Source organism: Megalops cyprinoides, chromosome 10 (assembly GCF_013368585.1).
Source record: "Megalops cyprinoides isolate fMegCyp1 chromosome 10, fMegCyp1.pri, whole genome shotgun sequence".
Lineage (NCBI taxonomy): Eukaryota > Metazoa > Chordata > Actinopteri > Elopiformes > Megalopidae > Megalops > Megalops cyprinoides.
Genome location: NC_050592.1, coordinates 13266678 through 13292514, shown reverse-complemented (window position 1 = coordinate 13292514; position 25837 = coordinate 13266678). Strand labels below are relative to the sequence as shown.

The following is a 25837-nucleotide window of genomic DNA, read 5'->3' as shown; positions in this document are numbered from 1 at the left end:
GGAGAGCAAATTTTTATGACCAGTTCAAGAGAGTCAGTGACTAACAGCACGCGAGAGCTCCGGCCATTATGGGGTTGATGAGGTTTCACACTCCCAACACCCTGATCCCGATCGATTGGCTATCACAAGCATGTGCAGGATCACTGAAACGCTGAATGAGTGCAATGTAAACCTGTTGACCATGAGCTTGACTGCACTGTAAACAGCAGCCCAACCTGTCCCTTGGGCAACACAGGCTTAAACTGACATACAGGGGTACAACATCTCACGGCGTGATGCCAATTCACCTCCGGTTTGCAGCGGAAGTGGAGGTGCAGGTAGACACGTCACCGCTCCACATACTGTGGATAGAAGAGGACACACATTGTTGTGCAGGTTCCTGGGTGCACGCCACAATCATGCAACCCGTGTTTTCCATTAACAGCAGCTTTGCAAGAGCCAGGGCTGCAGCAGCCTTTGTTACCATTACGGTTATTACTAGAGCATGCCATTCGCATGTATGACTCACTGAGAGTCAGCCGCTTGCACACCTCCCCCCTCACAAAATGCTAAATGAGATGGTTATTTAGGTCAACAGCTCAGAGCACAAACAAACAGTCTGTGGGCCAGGGATATTACCAATCCAGCTCTTTCAAATGATTCCTACCTCGACACTGTTTGCGTCTTACCTTCCTTTGCTTCTTCAGATGTATGCTTTTATCACTGCACCGTCTGTCAGTCTAATGCTTCATCACTAATGCGTCTGCTACATGCTAATACTTACCCATGCTCTTGCTCTTTCAGCTGTAGTGACATGCAGTATGCCTCTTTCCCTAACAGCTATCTATCAACTATCAAAAAAACTGGAGAATAAGAATACGAATAAGAAAAAAAACTAAGAATACTTTATCTTAATTTCAGTGTCAAATCATTAATTTCTTAAAACTCTCTCTACTTCCCATTAAACTTCTTTGTTATATTTCATTACACACAGGGTGGTTATAAAGGGTTGTGATGAAATAGATGTTTTCACAGTCATAGACTGGGATTTTAGATTTGGAATTACATTTCATTATAATTTCAGTTTTAATATTGACTTTGGTTTCATGGTTTTCATGGACTGATACATTCAAAAATAACTAATTTAACTTATGCTTCAATAAGCCTGATGGAAAACATAGTCCAAAGTAAACTGCCTGATAGAGAATGTTCTGAAGGGTAAGAGGTAGTGTAAGCATAATTAGTAACAGTTTAGATGATTATATTATTTCTGCTGTTATTGTGTCAATATACAGTGCAATCACCTTGCTCTGTGAACTATGGCTATACATTGAGTGCTGCACTCAACATCAGGACAAATGAAATGTATAGTCTTGTACATTCCCATACATAGTCATTGATTCCCATTGCCAGCATTCATTTGGAAAACACTAGTTTGGTCCTCCCAAATTCACAATGCACTGAGTTTTGCCTTCTCCAATGATAAGCTATTGGCAAAAAGTTTTTATACTGCTATAAGTAGTCCATCCTAACACCCATGTTACGTGTTTTTTTTTGTTGCTGTTAACATACAGCAGCACCACTGTTGGCTAATGTCAATTATTAATCCTAGAGTATCAAGAAAAATGACAAAAAGATGATTAAATAAAGTAATTGTGTCCTCAGGGTGTACTCAGACTGTATTGGATGAGGTGTTAAAGTGGGCGGGGTGACCAGACATGCAGTACAGGATGAGTGCTGAAGGGGGGCACTGTGCCACGACAGCGAAAGATCCACTTACACTAAGTTGCCGAGCGATGCCAAGCTGAGCTGCTGTTGCTGTTGCGGTTGTTGCTGGGATACAGACGGCTGCTGCTGCTGTTGCCAAGTGGATACGTTTCCTAGCGACAGGCTAGTCGGCGACGTGAAAGCCTGGAGTGCTGTGAGATCTGCACTTGTCAGCTGATAGTCTGAAACAAAGAGAGGGAGAGGGACACATTTAATACACATTTATTCCTGTCTATTAATATTTAACATATACCCTTCATATTTTGTGCTGAGTGTTGTTAGTATTTAATAACACATATCTCACAGTGAATTTACATTCATAGGATCGGCCATATTGTTCCTGCTTTGTCCTTCCCAATGAAACAATTTCAAAGAAAAGATGACATAATGAAAAAATGAGTGACAGACCAGTGTGGGAGAAGAGGCAAAGGTAAAAGGAAGAAGACCAAGGATCAAGGATGATCAAATCTCCCTGTTGATGCAGTGTGGAGCCATTCCAAACTGCACTCTATAATTAGTACTAACTAATGCTCAAATATCCACAGGCTGGAAGAGATATGTGTGTGTGGCCAGGGAATCACTATCTTTTGAAAACAAAACACCAGTCTTACCTGTGTTGTAGGCTGTTGGCATAGCAGAGAAGGGCAGCCCCTGTGTCAGAAGGCTGGGTGTCGCCACAGAGACCACCGGTGTGGTGAGTGGCTGTGTCACTTGAGAAGCACCTAACCGCTGAGAATTCTGGGAAGAGAGGACAGAAAAGGAAGGTTGGAGAGACCTAATACAGGCAGGACTGAGGGACTGAGACACCTTCATTTGTTACGGTTAGAATGGCACACAATCTCATTCGGCATTCATTTTTGGGAGGATTTTACATGTATAGGGATGGAAAAAAATCATCATTTCTGTATCGCTTTCTGCGTGTAAAAAAAGAATACTTTACATACGGAATGTTTATTCTGCTGTATGCCATTACGATAAAATTTAAGGTGGACTTATATGCCAGTGGTTAAATGCCTGTTTTACACAGGGTCTTAAGAAAGTCCATTTCTGACTTGGTTTGGTTTATTTCTTAAAAAAAAAAGGGAAAGGTTTTCACTTTTCTTGTAAATGGCCACTGAGCAATTTTTCACAGGAAGTGGCACACTTCAATGTCTTGTTAGCCTTGATTTTTCCCAGAGCAAATTAACCACCAGCAAATACATGAAAAGGGCCAGCCTGGCGCACAGAAACACAAAGTATGCATTCCACACTCAACCACACACTATAGAGCAAGTGGCTTTATGTGAGAGTCAGAACAGAAGTGGAAACGCAGGTGGAGTCCAGCTCCCTCACAGCCTCTCTCAATGACAAATCACACCACAAATTCAAGCTCTCTGCTCAAGGCTGCTGACTGGCTGCACTGTTGCTCCTATGGGAGACAGACAGTAGGGAATGGCCTTGTCTATACAGATGTTGAGAGAGAGGTAGGTCACTTTTCATAGTTTTAGAGCTCAATACATACATTATTGTTGGGTTACTGTTGCATTATTGCATAAATCCTGTGCATCTCCCTGCACAAAGAAACCCAGAAGACACTTCTATGTACCAACATGCTATGTTACTTGATCTGCTTCTTTGACTGCAATGCAGTGGTTGAGCAATGACATCACAAAGGCCTATCTTGTACTTCAGCATACCCTCTTTTTTACAGGATGATATGCAGTGAGCCAACCTCATGAGAAGTATTTAAAGTATTTAAAGTTCAATTGAAAGATATATGTTCAATTTATAAAGTCATTACGACAGTAAAGTCACTGTTGACTTTTAAGTGAATATTCCAAGCTGTCCTACGGAATTGCTGTTTTCTGATCGGCCCATGTCCAAAGTCACTGAGTTCAGCAGATTTGAGTGTTCTTCTTTAGCTTTAAAGAAACATGTTGTTTTCTATACTTATAAAAAGACCTCAAGCTATCCAATCATAGAGAGGCCAGTGTGCAGCATAACACTGGCTTCTCTACCACTTATCTTATGGCCTTAACTAACTTCATGAGCTGTTTCGGCCCTGCATGCATTTGCATATTTTGAAATTTCATACCACTGATAGAAACACCTTAAAGTGTGCATTATGCACCACACTAACACTTGCATTCCCTTACAGTTTGCACAGGACATAGAGAACATAACTGATACTTAAGTGCGAACATTTAAAACCGTACTCTTGAATGCAGTGTTGGGAAGGCAATGTTATCACAGGAATATGTTAAAATTAGTTGAAGATGCTCCATTCTCTGGAGAACCAGGCTTCACAATCTACAGTGAAAACATGCACTGAACACAATCTCACGAGCCACTGAAATGGAATCAAACACACAAACAAGAATGAGTTCTCAACCAGGCCTGGAGCCAATAGAACGGCTGTGACTGTGTGCTTGTCACTGAATGTGTCACTGCATGTCTGTCATTAACACTGCTGAAAGGGCTGTGATCTCCTCCGGGTGATTCCACTCCAACAGAACCTGTATGGTGCGTGATCCAGCAAAGCCGACTCTGGTAATAAACATATGCACATTTTGAGATGCGCCCAATACTCTTACGGAGGATAAGTGTTTGTTTTGACTTTAAATCTGGTGCTCAAACAGAGAGAGGCAATTCAGACTCATGTGTTTACTGCCTTGTAGTGTAGAATACCAGAGCAAACACAGTAATGCTTGTCCCCTTTTTTGATTTGATTAGAATAATTGCAAACAACACAATTTTTGGGCTGGATACACAATAGGGCTTACTGTGACCTGTTTTACTGCCAATAATCCTTCTCCTCAACAGTACTGGCATACAGTACTTGTTCATATAGAAATACAGTGTACACTGTGCATTAATATCCATCCTCATGGTCTCTCATACAGTATTCAGTATTTTATATTATAGCAGTTTTTGTACTCCAGTCTATATACAATTCATAATTTTCAAGATTTTTTTTGGAAATTATGTATTTTTATATGGTAATATATAGAAAATATAAAGGTTTTATACTTTGCCAGGCAGATGGGTATCCAGAGCAACCTGCATTTCTTATCATGCAAGTGTAAGTATCGTATTTAAGCGCACTTCCTGGAATTAAAGCACAGTTCTGCAGTCACATGGCCTGTGCCCTGCCCATTTCTGCACACTGCAGCCAACACTGTGCCTGACTCCAGGCCTGGGGTCTGCCTGTGCCCTAGTTCTGGGATGAACTCAATGAAGGTAATGAAGGTTTCAACCAAAAGAAGAGAACAATTGTGAGCAGCACCTCCCACCTGTCAGGGGCAGGTGAAGAACTTCACTGCATTTACTCGGCTGACTCACATAACAGCAGTTCTTATGCACTGCCGTAAGGTCTTCTTCAGAGCCCTTGCTGTGCAGATATGAGCCCCCCTTTTTGAAGCTGGTCATCATTAGATTTTCAATTGTTTGCACAAGTGTCAATCAACTGATTTAGTTGATTTCATTTACTGATTTCATCCCAGTGCTAGGCACCCTGGGCAATACTGTGCAGCAGCAGCACTGCAAACAAAATCGATTTGTGTGTGTGTGTGTGTGCGTGTGCGCGTGTGTGTGTGCGTGATTCAGGGACATTCCCCAGGAGATGGCGTACAATCGCGTCTTTCAGAAAACAAAGACAGGACAACACTCGAATTATGAGAGCAATTCACCTCACTCACCAACTCCAGCTCCTCGTCGGTCTGCGTGGGGGCAACAAAGGTGGGGTTACACCTCCATTCTAAGCATCTCACAGCAAGAAACCGTAACTGCCGTCTCCTCGATACCTCCGATCCATCACTGCTTTCACCATTTTAGCTCAACGGTCATGGATGGGATCGACTTTTACGCCAAAGGGAATTTGGCCAAGGAGTAAACTGATGTGGTGTAAAGCATTACCCAAGTCAGCAGTTGGGGCACAATGCCACATGAATGAAGCCCAGGAAAAGCATACGGAGGGGCCAACTCAGTTACTCCGTGTAGTGCTGACTTTTACATGCTAGTGAAACCTGTGCGGTACATCCAACAATAACTTCATGTACTCCTGGGTTTCATATGCTAGAATAAGGGCTGAGTAGCAATGTTTTGTTTATAACTCAAAAGTTCCTTTCTAATGAGAATCAGAGTCAACGCAGTTCGGCCCAAACGGGCTGGTTGTGCTCACCAGCTGCATCAGGCCCTTGCCGCTCTGTGACGTGATGACCCGGAGGTCCGGCTTGCGGCTGTTCACCATCTGAGGGCTGGGCGGAGGTGGAGACTTAGCTGGAACTACTTTTGCCAAGCTGTTGCCGTTGGAGACAGAGAGGAGGCCTGGAGAGGCCCTGGCACTGATGTACCCGTTTGCTGAAAATATGAAACAGGAAGAAGTTAATGCCTCTATGAGACACAGAAAGGCAAAAAAACAATACACTCCTCCACATGGAATGAGGAACAGGGGCAAAGGAGATATCATGGAGCATCAGGAAGGCTAAATTCTCTGATAAAATGCTCACAATCTGGTGGTTCAGTGATTTCCTTTGCAATTTTTGCGAAGAGGTTTGACCCTCTTTTCCCTCAGAGTGTTGTATTCCCAGTTCAAAAACAAAAAGTTCACCAAAAGACCAACAGAGCACATTAAAAATGTAGCACGTGACTAAAAGCTGTGATATGGTCCTGACTGTGGAAATATTCACTGGGACCTTCCCAGAATTATCCCCTGGAACTGAGATAAGAGGGGTACCACCCCCCCCCCCCCCCCACCCCCAAGCCCTTCATCATAAACGTGTTCCCTGGCGTGACCTTTTCACCACGCTGCTAACAAACGATATTGTCCCATCACAGTGACAAAACTGAGGGAGGGGCTGTGAATTAGGATAATGACTGAAAGGGAGATCACATTTACAGGAATGTTATGAGATGGAGCTGAGCTCTCACAGTGAGTGGTCAACTTGACTGACAGGCCCACCTGATTGGCTCTGGCCCCAATGACAGACAGACGGATGGAAAGACAGACTGACCCAGCTGGTAAGGGTTGACTGTGAGACATTCAAACTTGCCATTACGTACTGACAGGCCCAGCTTACAAAAAAGGTTTTACGACAATATACCCCATCAAATGGACAAAAAACATTCCAGGCTTTGAAAACCATGGACTATTATACAGGATCTGACTGTACTGGATTCTTTTCTCTTACTCACACTTGGCTTCAAACCACTATCAAGTCACCCACTGTGCTGTAGCGTATGGATACCTCAATGCTGGCCAATTCTTCACTGGGTTTGGATGCAAATCTGAGAGCAGGGCAGCAGTAATACTGACACAGGGAGATGGTTTTTGTATTTCCCTGAAACTAGATCTTCTAAACTTGCCCATATGCTAGCAGTGGGAAATAGGGGAAGAGGAGTGTGTGTGTGTGTGTGTGTGTGTATGTGTGTGTGTGTGTGTGTGTGTGTGTGTGTGTGTGTGTGTGTGTGTGTACGCGCGTGCAATTGGCAGCAGCCCGTGGGCTGATCCACCCCTCCCCTCAGGCCCTGTGTCTGAACCTCGCTCTCTCCCAGGCGACCCACGGCTCCTATTACCCTGGGCCAGGCGTGGGAATGCAAAGAATGCTGGGTGACGTCAATAGTGACATTCCCAGAGCATGGGCCTTCGTGCAACAGCTGAGAACAGGGGGGTGGGGTGTAGGGGGGGGGGTTAAGTTTAGGGGGGGGGGGGGGCACTGGATGGGCTGCATCTTGGTGTGCCTCTTGTTTAGATTAATAACAGCACAGCTCAGAAAGGGATATTCTCACTACTGAGTAATGTCCTTGGTGTTTGATTCCTTACGGTCTTGTTCATTTTCTCAAAAGTATAATGCATTTATGATTGCACTATACCTACATCAGTTGCCTTCGACTTAAAAAGGGAAAGTGGGAAGGGCAGTTCCAACGTGTAGCCCATGACTGCTAAGGCACTTGTCACAAATAATGGCAGCTCTCTAATGAAATGTACATGAGTCCCCTTCCATCATTCATGACATTTTACTTCAAAAGCTCCAAATATGGAGATCTGGCAGCTGTCAAAGGCACCTTTAAGGAGACCCTCGGGTGACGGGTAGAGGCCAGTGTGTTTAGGGTTGAACAGACAGTCAGTGGCAGAGATATGAGGGAACAGCTGTGAGGGTAGATGAGAAGTGGGAGGGGAGGAGATGGTAGAGGTGTTAGTTTGAGCCATTCATGTCTATCTCTCTGTCCTCCCTCTCTCCCCTTTCCATCACTGCTGGGCTGTTTACAAGGCACAGGGCCCATCCTGTGACCCTCAGCTGTCGAGAATAAACAGGTGTGACGGTATCCAGTGAGGGAGGGAAAGGGGGGGAACAGATTAGTGTGACATAACTTGCGATTGACAAGCCGTCCTGACTTCTCTTCCAGTCACGAAGAACAATTGGCTCCCTCACCGAGTACAAAGTCAGTGTTCAAAATCAGCAGCCTAACAGGTAACGCTGCGCAAAGCTACACTTTGTTGTACGTCTGACGGTAGTCATTGAAAATGGGGAAAAAAAGTGTATCAATCTGTCATGTTACAGATCAAAGTGATCTCAACATGAGTTTAACTAAAATTACAGTTATCAAAACATGTATTTGTAGAAGCACTGCAGAATGGTTGACTTAGCACTCAATCTGACATATGTATTTTATACAGGGTATACAGAGTAAAATATGCATGCATCCATGTGCCTATACAGTACATTGTCATTAACAGGTCCAAAAAACTAGACTGAAGTAACAAAAATGGGAAATTATTGACTGCATACTGTTGATCTTAGATACTAGATCTATCTACTACAATCATCAGTGATTTTATGTTAAAACACTATATTTATTGTACATCAAACTTTACAGATCTAGGAGCTCTTTCAAGTGCTGCTTATTAACACTAAAATAGCTTAATGGTCCTCAATCACTGAGAGCCCCTACACAGCCTGTCTTGAGGGTTTAGCATGTACCAATGTCCAAAAATAAAAGCCTGCATCTTATTAACCACCAGCACAAGTAGCAACGTGAGCTATCGAGGGATCTAAACAAACCATAAAAGAAGATCAATTATCATGCAAACCATAAAATAAGGCACTTTTATTAAGCCAGGCATACAGGACAAATAGACATGGGTCATTAGAGAATGCTATGAAGGGCATGACAGCTCACCACCGATGACAATCCTAGCAAACAATGCCACGTATGTGGAACAGCACGGTTGTGTTGTGAAGCTGGCGGACTGATTGCGCCGTGGCACGGCTACACTGGTTCATGTCACTCACCAACTGGACTTGGACACGCTCCGTTTGAGTTGTTGAGGTCACCTCCTAAAAGTGCACCTACAGGGGGAACCAACACAAGCATTAGCAGTCAGAGCAACAGCAGGACAGTAGAGAGTGAGCCTGACTGATTCCAAGTGTCCTATGCCTTTGCCCCATTTCAGGGCACAAAAATGAATTTGACCAGTTTGATCTTGCCAGGTTGCCAGAGTGCTGTGTGCCATGGTATTGTTGTGCCTGTTGTTATTGCTGACAATGAATGAGCTGAAATGCAAAGAAAAAAGCACACTTCACAAATCACATCCTGATTGTTTTTCCCCAGAAAGCCTGTTACGCTTTGTTCTTGCTGTGATTCTCATAAAAAACAGTTTAGAAAGTTTTCAGTGATGTCTAGGTCATTTAAGGCAAAGTCCTTTCAAAACAAACGTGTACTGATTAGGAGTAATATGTGAGGACTGACGATAGGAAATGAGGAGATTGTTTTTCCATCCCAGAGAGCTTACATTTATGAATTTTAGAATGGAGGAATGACCAGCCAGCCTTGGGGGATTCAGCCAGTTAACACCTTCTGTCTACAGGTGTACAGTGCAAGACTGAGGTTCCTCCTCTTCACAAAGATGTCTTCGTGATCTGGACACCTTGCTCACCTGCACTGGCTGGTCGCTGCGGTAACCCTGGAGACACTGTGTTCCTCTGGAGGGTTGGTTGCTGTGGCGACAGGAGGCGGGGATCTGTGAGTGATGATGTCACGAAGGAAGTGGTCACCAGGGCACTGCTGGGGTTGCTGAACTGTAGTGCATTCTGATTGGACACGGGGACTGTGACAGGCATGGAGAAAGTAGGGGGCGGGACTGCAGACTGAAGGAGAAAAGGAGAGGACACTTAAAGCGATGCACTGGAAGATACAGGACATTCATTGTTATGCTAGTGATCTGTAGAAACTCAAAGAGTGCATTTACTTAATGTTGGCAGATCACATGCGAGGTAGATTTAATTATACCACACTGACAGTAGTTCATTGTTAGCCATCACAAACAAGTCAGTCTTTCTGAAATTCATTTGTTACATTTTGTTTTGTATCTCAGTGAACATATTATAATTTCTGCTTTGTATCTGCAGGATACTTGCTTCAGCACTCTTCAAAAAAGCTCAAAGTTGGCTAAAGCAACTTTTCAAGGTGAACACTTGGCCTGTGTATATCTTCGAAGGAGCACCTGACATATTGCGGACAAATATGCATATAAATACAGTAAATACATACAAAATGACAGAGTTCACACTTGATAAATAAAAACTGTACTCCTTCAGAAAAAAAGAGAAATTATGATTTTTTACAAAGGCGGGGTAAGAACAAAAGGAAGACAGCACCATTCATTTATCAGTTAGATTACTTAGAAGCTGACAGGTGTCAAAACCACATTACTTTTTTTCATTTTCTCCCCTCCCTCTTTAGGGATACTCCTGCAACTCGCTAATATTGTCACTTTCTCCACTAAATCCAATAACACATTGTGGGACATTTTATAATACTGACAAAGCACAGCAGTACCAGCCTTGACTGTGATTTTTTTTCTGCAAGGTATGTACAGGTAACTTGGTGAGAGGATGAGGGGAACTAAAGTTCACAGTGAGAACAAGGGATAAAAGAAAGAGATAAAATACTACAAAAGTAGTATTATTTCAGTAAATGTATGTACTAATTTTTATATGTACTAACACATATGCGCTAATAACTTGGGCAAACCCAGCAAACAACAAGACTGATTAAAAATGGAGGCTAAAATCCTACAGTACTTCCCCAGAATAACTTCCCAGGTATTCTTTATTAATCAAATCTGACATCCTTGATTTGCCCACATTCCTAATATCAAAGTTCCACTAAGTCCCAACATGGTATTTCCTGTCACATTTAGCAAACAAGCTGCCTACGAAAATTTCTAACCCCAAAATGTCACTTTTGGGTGGCACACATTCAAAACAGTTTCTTGTTGTTTTTGGTGTGGTAGATGAAACAAAGTCTTGTTTTGAATGTGATTCCTACCTCACTGACAATTATGAGTGTTTGGGAAATGAAAAAAAAAAAACTGACTACTGGGGAAAAAAGCATCTGTGCTCTATCATTGAACACTTGTTTCTTACAAAAAGAACTGAAATGGGTAGGTACAGTAGTATTGAGAGGAGTACTCATAAGGAAGGGAGTGCAAGTATGTAATTAAGAATAGAGGACATTTGATAAGAACACAAAACTGAAGTCAGTTAGTGAATGAAACGAAAACCAATGACTGGCTGCCAAGTACTGCGGTATAACAAACAGTTGATATGAAGCCAGTTCCTTAAGATAATGTATCCTAAGCAGGCCCAAATCAGTTGGATGAGTAATATCGCTTTGATTTCCATTAACTGCCAATTGATCTGGGGACTTAGAGGACTTTACTAGTCCCGTCTTCTTATAGCAACCCATTTTCCCCTGTTCTGCAAAATCAGGGCCTCTATATTTAGAATGTGGGACAGACATGGCCTCACATGTCCTGAATGGGACCCAGTTTGAAGGAGTTGGTTTCCCTGTAATGTCGCTCCTTTGTCCTTTTCTGAGTCTCATGTTCTAAATCTTTATAGTAATTGCTTTTTGGAATTATGAGTAGTGTTTCTCAATCAAAAAGGTAGGGTACAACGTTACAGTTTGAATATTTTGCCACAGGGGTGGTAATGATTAGACAATATCTGACCCCCCCCCCCCCCCCCCCCCCAATAAAATAAAAAATGTGCATTTAACATAAAAATGCAAGCCTGGTTTACTGCAGTTGCATGGAAGAAACTATTATTAGCATGGCATTGTTCAGCACATTAATTCAAAGATAATCAGAGAAGATAAAGTATGCATCGACTTGGATGTGGATGTGCTTTTTGGAGCTCATTCCCACACAGGCTTGTGCCTGCTCGTGAATCAGATCATCAAAGGGTGCCGAGAGACTTCTCAAGGTCAAATACACGGCAGCTGGCTGTAATTGTAAACAGCATGGATTAGGGGTGTGCCCAGTACTCGGCAGAGACGAGCTTGCGTTACTGAGATGGCTACTTCTCTGAGCACAAGTCCTAAATGGGTAATTGGCCCTATTTTCCGTACTCAGGGAGAAAGAACAGTGAAAATGGTTGATCTAACTTGACTTGCAAACAGTGGCTTATCAAGCTTAACATTGGATCAACCTCCAGAAATTGTCTAGGAAGAAAATTCTAGTCTAGGAAGGCAATCTTTTTTCTACCTGGTTGCCAGGTTTTTGTTTTTCAGAGTGACAGTTTGAGTTTCACACGTCAAAAAGTTTACCTAATGTGGTTCAACACAGTACAGCTTTCACTACACACGACAGAGAACCCCAGTTGTGTGGGGTGGCTTTCATACCACCTGTGCTGCTAATTAGTTAAGTGTGACTGAGCTGCTAATTGAATAGTGACACGGGTTTGACACTTCTTGACAGGTATGTGCCATTAGTCTGACTTAAAAAAAAAATGTGTTGTGTGGTTGGTGCATCTGTGAAACCTGCTTATGGATTGGCCCTATCTAAACGGCTCAAAAATAGCTTGTTAAAGCTCATCGCAAACAAATCACATCTATCTGACCATGTTCCAATGTATTGGATAACAATTTCAATCAACAATTAAGTTTGTGCTACGGTGTCAATGTATTTATTCTTTGACAGCTAATCCATCTTCGATGCACTTCTATGGACGCAAGAACTAATGACCCCCCCACACTGACATGCTGGTGGTCACATCACTATGTGAAAGCACTGCACACTGGCCAGGCAGGGCAGGTTAGTGTCAGGAGGGAGTGGACAGGAAAAATGTAGCATACAGCACTTCGTATTAAGAGCAGAGACTGCTTGTTCTGGCGCATCACTGGCCACCGCTTCTGATGTCTGCATCTCACAACTGCTTAGACATTAAAGGGACAGCTTTGTGTCGTCTGGGTTTTACTTTGTGTCCTGAAGACACATCCTTTTTGAACTGGAAAACGAGGGTCATATCTTATAATGCCGTGGTTCATGTAAACACTTTTGGCCACATTTCACATACCACTGCTGCTTTCTACTCCTTGTTTGCAACAAAATATGTAATTTTGACTGATTCTAAACGGAACACTCTTTCAAGCTAAGCAGGGCCTCAAGTGTTTAGCTCTTTTGCCCGTGTTGCCTATTGATCATGTAATGAGAAAGAAATCACTATGATATAGTATAGTATAGTATGATGAAAATGTGTTTTTTCTTCAGATGTCATTCATAAAAATCCAGGAGGCCAATGTTCTTTTCTCAATTCGTTGAGGAAATAATTTTCCTCTTCATTTAGGATATTGTTTGCAAAGACATCATTACAAGGTCCCCAAGCTACTTCTCATAAGAAAACAAGTTATTGAAGAAAAAACTGGAGCAGGCTTAATAAAAAAAAATGAATGATTTTTTTTTCCCTTCAAGGACTACTTGACCTTTCTCTTTCATAGAATAATCGTAATTGAAATTTGATGGCACAGAAATTGCAATACTTTAGGAAAAAAAGTTCACAAACATTAAAGATACAGGGATAGAAAGAAAATGCAAGTTGCAGAATTTTTGGAAAACGCACTAACCACTAATTACTGGACCTGATTACCTTTTACAGACAAATTTGCATTTTTTTCCCTTATTGAATAAAACCATGTACTACTGAAGCAATTAAAGCCAAGGACAGTTGTGGCCAGATCAACTGGAGCCACAACTGCAGATGAGCTTTTTTTCTAAAAACTGATATTTCTTATATTTTAGCAAAGAAGCAAGTTTTATGAAATAGACTGTTGAAGTCAAAATTTACTTACTCCAGTATTTTTTCACTCTCTGCCACAGCTAACATTCTGTAGAATTTCAACAGTGGGTGGCTACATTGAGTTAAATGGAGAAAATAACAAATTTAATTACACAGCTAAGTGCTTAGGACCTGCTTTGGAGTTTTAATGTTGTGACAATGAATGTATGGAAACGTATGAGGCAAGAAACCATGTGTTCACACAAAAATAAGACAATAATGTATGCTTTAGATGCATATTGATTGATAATGTGTTTTAACAAATTCAGAATGTCTCCTCTCTGGATTTTTTTTGTTGTTTCTTCAAAAGAATTCATCCTGGATCTTTAAAACCATTATACATTATACATATAAAGCAGCTGTACAATAATTTCATGCCTTCCATAAATTAATAACCATTGAAATGGTAAATAGTTGATCATTAAATCCAGATTAGTGACTTTCTGGACGGCTCATGTATGTGAAATTATTGTCTGGAATTTGGTGTATGCTGGGTAAGTCCAATGAATCACTCATTGTAGTTGTATTTCCATCTCTTAAATGCTTATTTACCAATTACTCACTGCTGGTTTTACAATAAATTCTGTGCTTTAGCTGGATAAAAAGGTGTACAGTTTTCTACACAAACTGAGAAAGCTCCTGTGTTTTGGAATGTTAAAACTGAATGAAATCAACCTCTCTGAATTCATGTTCAGCCACTATTTCACCAGCCAGTGATAGAACTAACCCATTTTCCCAACTGTACTCTACTCTGGTGGTTTGGCTGGATGTGAGGGTATCAAACCACATTAAAGTGATGCCCTAGTTTTATTGACTCCATCTGTCCCAAAGGCACTGAAAGTTTCCCTTCAACTTCAGGAGTATTTCATTCTATTTGTTACTGGCTGCATCTAGTGGCAAATCAAACAGAAAAATGGGAGATTTCAAGGTGACCTTGCAAGGTCTTTCATAGTATGCTTATAGCTTATAGCTACAGTGCCGGCCTTGATACTACTGCTACCACACAGGTTATGGACAATATACAATGGAAAAGACAACCCTGCTTTTCATAGCAATGATGAGTTTTTTTTTCATGTAGCACTTAAAGGGGGTGATTCCTCTGATCATTTTATTTGCTACACATGAATACCCTGCCTGAAGGACATTAATTTGGATAAGAGATAATAAAGCAAATCATCTGATATCACAGCCTCGACTTGCACTTACAGACAATGTCAGAAAGACAGCAAATACAGACTGGCAAAAATATTTTAACAGCATATGTCAGAAACCAGGGAAATCGATGTCTGTTAAAATACACGGGTTCTCGTGTTTCCCGCATTCTCATCTCCACTGCTAGGGATCTGTCGGTCCTGACAAACACACTTACAGAGATTGGAGAGCAAGCAGGATTAAGGCTGCATCTCGCAGCCTCCGGCTGCCACGCTGGGATTATTATGCTGCTTGAGAGATTGGTGCTGTATGCTACAGTTTTTCTATTGCCTGTGAGAGGTGCACTGGGCAAGGTGGGGGAGGGGTGTGTGTGGATCTCAGAGCTTTGCTCCAGTCATGTTCTTCTGCCGGAGCATACTGAACTCCTGTGCTAGTACTCTCAGTTTAACGTAGGCCGAATGCAGAGAGGTTAACAGCAGACAAACTGCACGGGTAAGACAATCATCATAGGCTTTATTTCTTATGGCTGTCATGGTAAGGTGCACCCTACACTGACTGAAGCTTTTAACTGCTTTTTTGTGTGTGTAGGTGTAGTGCCAAATAATTTATCTGATTAAAAATGAAACCGTTTGTTATTGTTAAAGGTTGTTCTCTTTAACCGTCAAACAAAAAACATAAGTTGACTAACTGATTTTGGCAGAAGCAACGCTTAGTGCTTGAGAGACAAATATCATTTTAAATCATTTTGGATCTTATTACTCATGTTGCTCACTAACATTGCCCTTACATGAATCACGTAACTTTGACTGAATCCGCTGCCAGTATGAGAGAACTGCACCACTGTTTTGTGAACGGCCCCAGAAATGAACTAAACAGGTGGTCCTCAGGTGATGGTCTCAGCGATAGCACAGCCAATCACACACACACTGCTCTGGGTCTTCTGGAAGCATGTCTGAGTCTCCAGCACCACCACCAACCTCACATCCCATTGCATGCATTAGCCAGGAACTTCCCTAGTGTTGGACCCCGTGTGAATGTGACACACAAAGTCACATCAGGCCATTACCAGGGAAGGACTGGGAGGGAAGCAAACTGACGGGGACAAACTGTGTGTAAGACAGAGACATTAAAGGCACGACAGAAAGGGAAGAAAAAGGAAAAGGAAATCTGATGCGACCGTGGTAGTAAACCAATTCAGGGAAGAGAGTGCTTTAGACCTCAACCCACCGGATATTCAAAATCCATTGAAACAAACACTATTTGTACACGTTTCCTTCTCAGGGGGTGGAAAGGCTACAATTCTTGCTGTGCCTTTAAGTGCCTCTGTACCCTCTCCTTGCCCAGACAAATGTTCAGAGGTGACACCACGTAAGAAGTAGAGGGTGGGGGTGCTCTGTAAGTCGCCATCGGTCTCTGTGGCGGCCATTCCTATACTCACTGACAGCCTATAGCTCTGCATCATTTTATCAAACTCTTCGTCAATTTTTTTGTATTTCTCCTCGGTGCGGGGGGTGAGGGAGAAGGACTCCTCGGGTTCAGGGCTCTCTGAGTCCCGGTGCTCTTTCTTGTTGAGAGCCTTCGATTCGGGTAGAGCAAGAGGAAAAGAGAGAAAGAAAGAGAGGGGAGGTTAGAGGAGGGGAGGAAGAAGGGGTTGTGGTACTCACTCCGTATCGTTTGAAGAGAATGTCCAGGTCCTCGTTGGTCTTGCGGTACTTGTCATCGCTCAGGGGACTTTGGTCAATAGAGTCTTCTCCGTCCGGCTCTGGACTGTTGCAACCGTTAAAGCCTTTCTTTCGCAATGTCTGAACAGGTTTGAAGAGGAGTAGGAGGATAGGAAAAGGAGGGGGGTAGAACAGGTTTACAGACCAGCCGCTTACTTGTTTGCATATTTTCAAGATCATCACCATTTACCCAGGTGATATTATCAAAATTAAAATTAAATGAAGCTTTAGGGTCATACCCATTGACCCAACTCCAGCTTTCACCAGCTTTGAGACAGTCTTTTAATTCAGCTCACTTAAACCTGATCATTCATTGTATTTCTCAGCTTAAGCACCCGGTAGCATTAACGCCAATCCCTGACAGTTTTATGAACTACATCAGAATGGCATAAGCTTTTCAATTCTCAAGACCGTTCAGAGCAAGTTTGTATTCATGCCTGCAGACCCAGAACTGCTGAGTGAGAGTCGGAACACTGTGCAGCGTTAGCGGGATTCCACCGCTTAGCTGTTCTATCCGATTTCCACTGGCCTTGCTCAGCTATACCGGAACTACACAAAGCCACTTCAGACTAACTGAAGACCAGACCAACAGAATATATCAATTTTCCTCTCAGGTTTCCTCCCACAATTTCCTTTTCTCTCTCCCTCTGTCCACTTTTCTGTGATGTCCCTTCCCTAACACATACATGCCCTGCCAGTTCATAGAAGAATCACTAGAAGAATCTCACAATAAATAAAAACCATGTAATGTATACAAAGACCACAGATGCACATCTAAACCCTCCCTAGAATAGCAGGTTGGACGCTAGCAACATCTTACATCACGCTTCTGAAACTATCACCCTTACAGAGAGGAACATGCTGGGATTGGTGCATCAGAAATGCGTTACTGGCAATTATACAACACATATGGAAAAGTCAAGAGAAACCTCTGTTGTGATACAAAGTAGTCCAACTGGCTTCCTGTGATGATTACATGAATTAGGATATCTTAAACTCAGAGCTGAGCTAAGGGATATTTGGTGAATACAAAATGTTCCTGTCTTATTGCAAGAACTTGGAACTTGGAGACAGTTCTTACAAGTAATTAGCTTTGCTAATGGGATCTTAATCAAATGGTAAGCCAGATTCCATCCAAAAGAATGTGTCACTTCCTTTCACTATAAATAGATCTGAATACACATTAGAGGGAATACCAAAGGAAGACCACCAAAATAATCTCACCCACATCCTCCCAGGTCAGATGTTTCGGTTAAGGTTACAGAGCTGGGTTCTCAGAAGAAAATGATACCAGCACACTGTAACAACATCAGTGGTTAAGCCTTGTTGCTAAAAGTCAGGGCTCTGGTGCTATTCCCAAATAACCCTTTGTGGGACTTAGTCTAAAACGTCACAGAGGAACAGGCTGTGTATGACAAGCATGTGTGTATGATAGAGAAAATAAAGGAGGATGTGGCCTTAGATAAACTAAACTTTTTTTTTTTTACAGTAGCTCAGCACCAGTTAGAGCTTGCAGCTCTCAGTGGCTATGCTCGCTCACACCCAGACACTTGTGAGTCAGATGATCAGGTTGTGTCTCAGTCAGCTCCATATGTTCACCTGTCCCTGCACAGCTCTCCCCCACCCACGAGCCCTTTCAAGTGCAGCCTCTATTGTGTTGCCAGGGAAAGATTCCCCTGCAGAACAGCACAGTTTGTGACGAGCCGTGCTGCTGTCTAACCAGGCCCTCCCCTCCTGCCTCCCTCATGTCGTTTCTCTCTCTCGCTCTCTGCCCCTCACACACCCATCACACCTCCACTCATCTCTCTCATACTTCTCTTCCTCCTTCTTCCTCTCCCTCTCGACCCACCTTGCTTCACCCCTTCTTTTCCTCCATTACCCTCTCACGCACGTTCCCTTTCTCCCTCACCCTATCTATCTATCTATCTATCTATCTATCTATCTATCTATCTATCTATCTATCCTTCTATCAGCAGCGCTTTTGCTGTTCTTTTCTTTTTCTCTACATTACAGTATGGGATAAGATTGAGATAAAGTCAGTTTGCTGTACCCGCAGAGAGGGGCTGTTGTCCACAGGGGCAGAATGTCATGTCACGTCCCATTTGCTGAGTGCTGAGTGCTGTGTGCTGTGTGCTGTGTGCAGGGCTGTAGCCCCAGGGCCTCCTCTGAGAACACTGCTGAAGCCTCTGCTTAGTGCAGGCTGCCATGCAAGAGAGCAGCAGAATGATGCTTTTGCGCAGAATGTGATGAATGCACAGAAACCACAGGGCTCCCTCGCCACATACCCTTAAATGGTCTTTCATCATTCCTGCATCAGGTATTGCATGACTTATACATGCTGGTAATTGCCTTCCTTATTCTCCATCAGCCTGGCAGTCACTCCACTTCTGCATTTGCTGAAGGAGTTGATTATTGGCCTCCCATCAGCCCCTAACCCATACAAAGTGTAAATATTATTTCATAACCTTATTACTGCGTTTTATTCATGGAACTTTCACATTTAACAAGAGAAGCAAGACCAGATTCTGAGCCAGGATGACCTTACAAGGAGCTACGAATGTGGTCATGATTGTGTCTGTCGTTAATCTGTAAATCTGACTGGTCTGTGGTGTCACGTGAGATGCAAAGATACACACAGGCAACCAGCAGGTCTCTGTGACCTGCCATGGCCATGTGAGAGTAGCTCCTCCTGTCTTAGTCCAGGACAGTTTAGGACAGAGGGATATGACAGGTCTTAAAGGTGTGTGAGGAATCAATCTGACAGCGCCAAGCAGGCTTAGCCCCCAAGAGCATTGTTCAGGCAACTGAGGGGGCTTCCCTGGGGAGATTTACCTCACCCCAGCAATGTATATTCAGGGGACTTCTCCTCCCAAAAACCTATTGTCATGGAAGGAGCCATGCTTAAAAGTGCTGGACATTGTAATGATCTTTTTAGGATGTATTAACTTTCCCGCCCCCTTACATTGTTTGTACGGGACACGAGGATCTCCTCTACAGGAGCTGGGAAAAGTCCTTAAGCCCCCTTCAGCCCATGATACTGTAGCAAGAGCTTCCCCCCCTTGAGCCGCTTAAGGAAAGGGGCATTCCCTCTTCTTTTCTCCTTCTCCATCCATCTCCCTCCATCTCCCTCCTCTCTCTCCCCCCTCTCTTTCTCTCGCTCTCCTGATTGGGGTCTGCAGTCAAGCGGATTAACACATTCTGGCAGGAGAAGCAGGCTGCCTGTTCTCACAGCACGTGCAGAAGAGAGAGAGAGAGACAGAGTGTACTGTATGTGTGTGTGTGTGTGTGTGTGTGTGTGTGTGTGTGTGTGTGTGTGTGTAATTGCGTGCATGCATGCAGTCATTTGCATCACTTTCAGCCTTTCACTTCTGTGAAGGATTTCTTGATTGTGTAAGTATGAGGTAGCTTTTCTACATGCATTAATGTGTATATGTGTGCATTTCTGTGTTTTTACATTTCACCGTTCACACAAACAGCATTTACTTGAACAAACTCATCAACTGACAGAGAAGCAAAGGTGTGAATTTTGTTCCCCCACACATGCATGTCCTTTGCTCACTCCCTGTTAAACATCAAACCCCGTCTACACCAAATCTAGCTTTATCCTCTTCCCCCAACAAATTCACAAGGGGACTGTCACTTCTACGAACAGAGCCAGATCCCAATTGACCAGACTCCTTCTGCTTCTTGGCCTGATCTGAAGGGATGTCCCTGAAATGAGGGCACCGTTCTGGGCTGGGCATGAGCCACGAGCAGCGGTTCTTTGAGGCCCTGAATATTGCATGAGCTCCCTGACTGCCGCGGAGTGCAGGCAGGCCCAGCCAGGCTTGCGCTGATGTGGCCCGGAGCGGCCTGACGCCCCTGCCACGGCACACTAGCACATCCACTTAGGAGCCATCTGAAACTAGAGCCTGCGCTCTCCCTGCCTCCCTTCTGCGGGGAGGAAAATCACTGGTCTGTCACCATCACGCACACTCACTGCCCCACTCCAGAGCTTTGCTCCTGCTGCTGCTGGTACTAATGCATAATCAGGAGTAACATTTTGACTCCACACAGCTTAAGGTTCCAGAATTGTCTGTTTTTTAAGAAACGCTGTATTTAAATAGAGATAATCATGGTAAACTGCATCACTTTGAACTAGAATTGCACAGTAAATTAATATGACAGAACTGACAAAATTATACAGTGAATTAATATGACAGAAATATGGTGGCTGAAGTTATACATAAAAACCACACATTACAAATGAATACTTTGCTTCAGTGAATTGTGCACAATTGCTTCCTCTCACTTAAACTGGTGTCAGTGTCCATGAGTCAAATCTTTGCAATTGTACAAAATACTGTAAACATACATTTGTACATACAATGTAAACAGACATTTGTAAACAGTTAAATTCTACACATGCTGTATGTATATATGTCTCCATGCAGACTACCAAGATCCATGTTACAGCAAGATTTATATAAAAACACGCACATAAATAAATGTGATGTGTATTACTGATATGCAGAAGGTACCAACAGCAAGTACTGCCTTGGACAGTTCTTGCCGCCAGGCCTGAGCTATGAGGTGATAGCAGGCCCAGCTGTCCCTAGCATTTCTACCCCACTGTCCCTCGGGCATCCATCCAGCCACATAAGGAGACTGTAAGCCTCTAATCTCCCCACACCAGACCAGAAATGCGGCTCCTGGCTTTGGCCCACAGGTGACCATGATATGAGGGATGGCCACAGGCCCAGGCCACTCAGCTTGCCCCTGCCTGGCTAGCACAAGAGCTCATTTGGCCCCCAGTAAATGTGGTCACGCCCACGAAAGTTGCAAAGATTTAAACCAAGGACCCCTGAAATAAAGCCCAAGGAAGAAAGGTTCCGTCAACCCGCGGAAACAAAACCTCTCAAACAAAATACACATCTGCAAAGCATGGCAGAATCCCCACAAGGGCCACTTAACCATAAGTAGAGAAGAGAGAGCACCCAAGGACGCGAACGCGGACCACAACGCTCTGCCCCTCCTGCTCGGATCTAAGTTGGCCTTTGCTTTTACGAGCACCACCCCCCTCCTACCTCGATGATGTCGGCGTTGGTCCGGCTCTCGTGCGGCTCGTTGTACTCGGTGTATTTGAGCAGCACCTTGTCCATGTCGGTGCTGGCGTACTGGAAGAGCTTGTTGGAGTGGTTGAAGATGATGAGGGCGATCTCGCAGTCGCACAGCACGCTCAGCTCGTAGGCCTTCTTCATCAGGCCGAACTTCCTCTTGGTGAACGTCACCTGTGTGTGTGGGGGAGGGCAGATCCATAGCGCCAGAGGAGGGAGAACAGGAGGAGAGAAATGGAGAAGAAAAAAGAGGGTAAGGTATGGGACAAAGAGGTTGGATGAGGAGATTATGAAGAAAGGTGGGGGGGGGGGGGGTGAGGTTGAATAGCAGAGGGAAAACAGGAAGGGAAGGAAAGACAGGAAAGACCAAAGGAGAGTGGTAAGGGAGATGAAAGGGAAAAGGAGGAAAAAAGGGAGATTAGGTCAAGATATGAAACACAGATACGAAACACAAAACATAGCATAAATACTGCATGAGAGCCAGAACAACTAATAGGAAGAAATTAATGAGCCAACTGTATCGCAAAAGAAAATGGCTGTGAGACGAACAATTCTCTACAAATGTGTGCACAGAACAGTTCAAGGGCAGCGGTCGGGTATTTTGTTTTCGGTGTTTTTATGCTCGATCGGTGGCATTTCAGGAATGAGACCTATGTAATGGGTTCACTGTCAGTTGCAAGGGGAAATTTATGTTGGAGCCACAAAGAGGAGCACAGACAAGGGGATGCAGAAACAAAGAGGCAGATTCTTCAGTTGTGTGACATGCGAGACCTCCAGTTTCTCCCTCCATCGCTCTCTCTGTCACTAATTGCTTCAGCGCTCGTCATGTCACATTGATGCAGCTCTTTGGAGCAGAAGACAGCTTGCCCTCCCTCTCTCTCTCTTTCTCTCTCTCACACACACTCACTGCTCCCTGCCGCCACAAATCAAATTATTTCGGGGTCGTTTCCATGGGCAACCGCCTTCTAGACCCCCTCCAAAAAACACACACATGCACACACGCACGTGCGCACACACACGCACACACACACACACACACACACACACACACACACACACACACACACACACACACACACACAGACTCCTTCCCATCTCCTCCCCCACCCCCTTCCCTTCCCCTCCACACTCACTCACACACACACACACACACACACACACACAGGAAAGCAGGGCAAGTGTGCTGGAATCTCAGAGGAAATGAAAATTTATGGAAAACAAGGAAATGAATTCAGCTGATAGCACTGACAGATGACAACAAAGAGCAAAATTCATGCATTGAGGTCAAAGATATTTCTCTTTTGATTGAAAATGTATAGTAGCAACAAAATGCTTCCAATGACAATACTTTTGTTGAATACTCTGGGTCATAACAAAGAATTTCATAGAATCCAATGGTAAATACTGAAATATAATATAATAATAATAACTATTATAATTATTATTATTATTCACTTCAACCTTTAATTGACTCCAATGAACACATGGGACCAAACATAAGGAAAGCTCTATGGTGTAAAGGGTTATTAAGGGTAGTCAAAGATTGTTTACAATGTAATAAAATGGCAAAATTAGGATGGAGGAACAGATGCAAACAGCAAAGAAGGTGTAGAAGATAGAGAAAAATACAAAGAAGTAAGTGTAAATGGCCCAAATCTGTCCATTTATTGTGTAGGTATATGACATCTGAAATGAATTTTGTGTGTTCAGACAAGGGTAGATGGTAAAGAGATACATTTTTCTCTAGGGAAACCCAATAAAGATCGAATTGTCAATGCTGTATAGCTACGGGGAAGGCCCTGCCAACCTGTAAGTTGGTGAATAGAATACTTCACATTCAAATATGGATTGTAAGAATCAGACACAGCAGTACTCAGCGGCAATGACAAAAGGCTGGCTGTCTCCTGTAGAGTCATTTTCACCTCGTGTCCCTGGGTCAGCACGGTGATGAGAGGGGGAATCCATCGCTTAATGGCATTTACTGCTCAAAGTGTCATCAGGTTAGCTTTCCCCTGGCCTGTGATCAGTCATCTTTAAAACATCTTCACTTGTAATCAAAGCTTTTACGTCAGGCGTGCTTGTGACGTCTGGGCAATATGTTAAAAATAAATGTCTGGAAGGAACCATACTGAGAGAGCGAGGTTATATTGAAAAGATGCACAAAAAGTTACTTTTTGACAGCTTCACCTGGGAAGATGTTACATGGCTACAATTACGCCCAGGATGTTATTTGATATTACTAAAATCACGGATATTGAAGTGCTGGAGAAATTATATAAAATAAAGACAAATATGTCAGCAAGCCCAAGAGTAATTAAAGAACTAGGGGAGATCGATTATAAACCATTAACAAAAATCTTTATGCAATCTCTGGAAACTGGAGAAATTTCTGAGAACTGTAAACAAGGTGGTAAAATATATTACACAATAAAGGGGGTCACACTGACCCAAGGAATCAATGGCCAATTAGTTTAACTTGGTTCTCATGTAAGACTGTGGTATATGTCACCAGACATAGGTTGGAATTATTCCTAGAATAGCATCATGAGGGACAGTCAACATGATTTTTTGCAGAGGAGGGCCATGTCAAGAATATTTTGGGTAAACTACGAAAATTGTCAACTTATCTCAGGTTTACAACATAATACTTTTAGAAAAAAAAAGTGTTGGTAATGAGTTGGACATGTTGCACAATGCCAACTTTTATCAGCAGAAATTGATGGAGTCAGGTAAAAATGGATTAAAACACATACAATGCATCATACAGGGAATAAGCAGGATCTAAGCAAGGAGTTGTGGGTAATGGAGTCACCCGAGAATCTGTGTTGAGACAGAGACAGAGAAGTGCACATACAGAAAGATGCTGATAGCAAAAGGTTTTGACCACAAATGAAATAAGGTTATACTAATGCTATACAAGCTTTTTGCCACACATAAGTGTCCTGAAAAGCTCTTTTCATGCCAATTTTTATTTTTGGAAGCAGTGAATATGGGTCTTGAATATGGGTACAGCTGCACCAGGATCTACACCAGAGTCTTATGCAATGTTGTGTGTGAGAAGGAGCCAGGGGAACAGACTGTTCTGTGCTGAAAATCTCAAATTTAGAGGATTTGTGGTATTTGAGTTTCTTTTTTTTTGTTTTACATACTTTTCTTTACGAGTGTTCCTTGCTCCTGTGAAGATCACATTCAACTCCCATTTGTACCCATCAGCTGAACAAATACTGTCTAACAAGACTACAAAGAACAGTGGCCAGCCACTGACTGCAGAACAAGACTGCAAGCAAGATCTCTGTGAGTAAGACTTTCCCCATCTAGAAAAGACTGCATCCTTTCAATGGCGTGGTCATTCTTTATGTGTTTGGACCATCTGACATAATTAGGGAGTCTGACTAGAGTCTGTTCATTTGAACAATCTCCATTTTTCATATTTTTTTTATTTCTCAGCTGTTGAGGAAATCAATTTGCTACTGAGACTGGCATACACTCACAGGCAGATACACATACTGTTAGAACCTCACCTGTCTGTTACGCTCGTCTGTGATTCTCTGTATCTGAATCTTTTTCCTCCCCATGGTTCCGGTGTAGCGGTAGGAGAGGCGGAGGGCGTCGACAGGTCAAAGCTGCGCGTGGTTGTCTGGAGGGAAGGGGGTATGGCGTCGGCAACCAAGCGCTGGTCTGGTTCTCTGCAGCAGCCGGGCTCCAAGCTCTTACCCCACAGAAAAAAAGGCAAAAATAAAGTAGGGCCTAGCAGAAGGGCCTTCAGTTCATGGTCCTGTCAGGGGGCCAGTCATCCAATCGTCTCAAGCCTCGGGATCCTCTCCCCCACTGGACTGCAGGTGCTGGGTGTATATTACTTCTAGAACAATGAGACAAGGGGAAAAGGTGTGCAAATGAATGCTGACATCCATTTTTTACAGGTCACATTTAGATGAATGCATTGGGAAGCCATTTTCTCTACAGTATTGTCCTCAATAAAACAATGAACCAATTTATTTGCAATAACACAACTTGGACCAAAATG

General features: G+C 43.2%; 1 protein-coding gene across 10 annotated transcripts in view; it reads right to left on the bottom strand.

The window, feature by feature from the left end:
• mef2d (myocyte enhancer factor 2d) overlaps positions 1-25837 on the bottom strand; it is a 59385-nt gene that overhangs the window by 6841 nt on the left and 26707 nt on the right. For 2 of the 10 annotated variants that reach the window (XM_036539466.1, XM_036539467.1), the window contains exons 2-11: positions 25335-25672; positions 21784-21987; positions 16661-16798; positions 9662-9872; positions 9018-9074; positions 5906-6084; positions 5415-5444; positions 2358-2484; positions 1760-1928; positions 288-341 (exon numbers count right to left, since the gene is read on the bottom strand). In XM_036539466.1, the coding sequence (XP_036395359.1) occupies positions 288-341; positions 1760-1928; positions 2358-2484; positions 5415-5444; positions 5906-6084; positions 9018-9074; positions 9662-9872; positions 16661-16798; positions 21784-21987; positions 25335-25388 (1223 nt within the window). In that variant the 5' untranslated portion in view covers positions 25389-25672. Of the gene's footprint in view, positions 1-287; positions 342-1759; positions 1929-2357; positions 2485-5414; positions 5445-5905; positions 6085-9017; positions 9075-9661; positions 9873-16434; positions 16573-16660; positions 16799-21783; positions 21988-25334; positions 25673-25837 lie in introns of all 10 variants that reach the window. The other 8 variants (XM_036539470.1, XM_036539469.1, XM_036539476.1 and 5 more) reach the window with 8 other exon arrangements.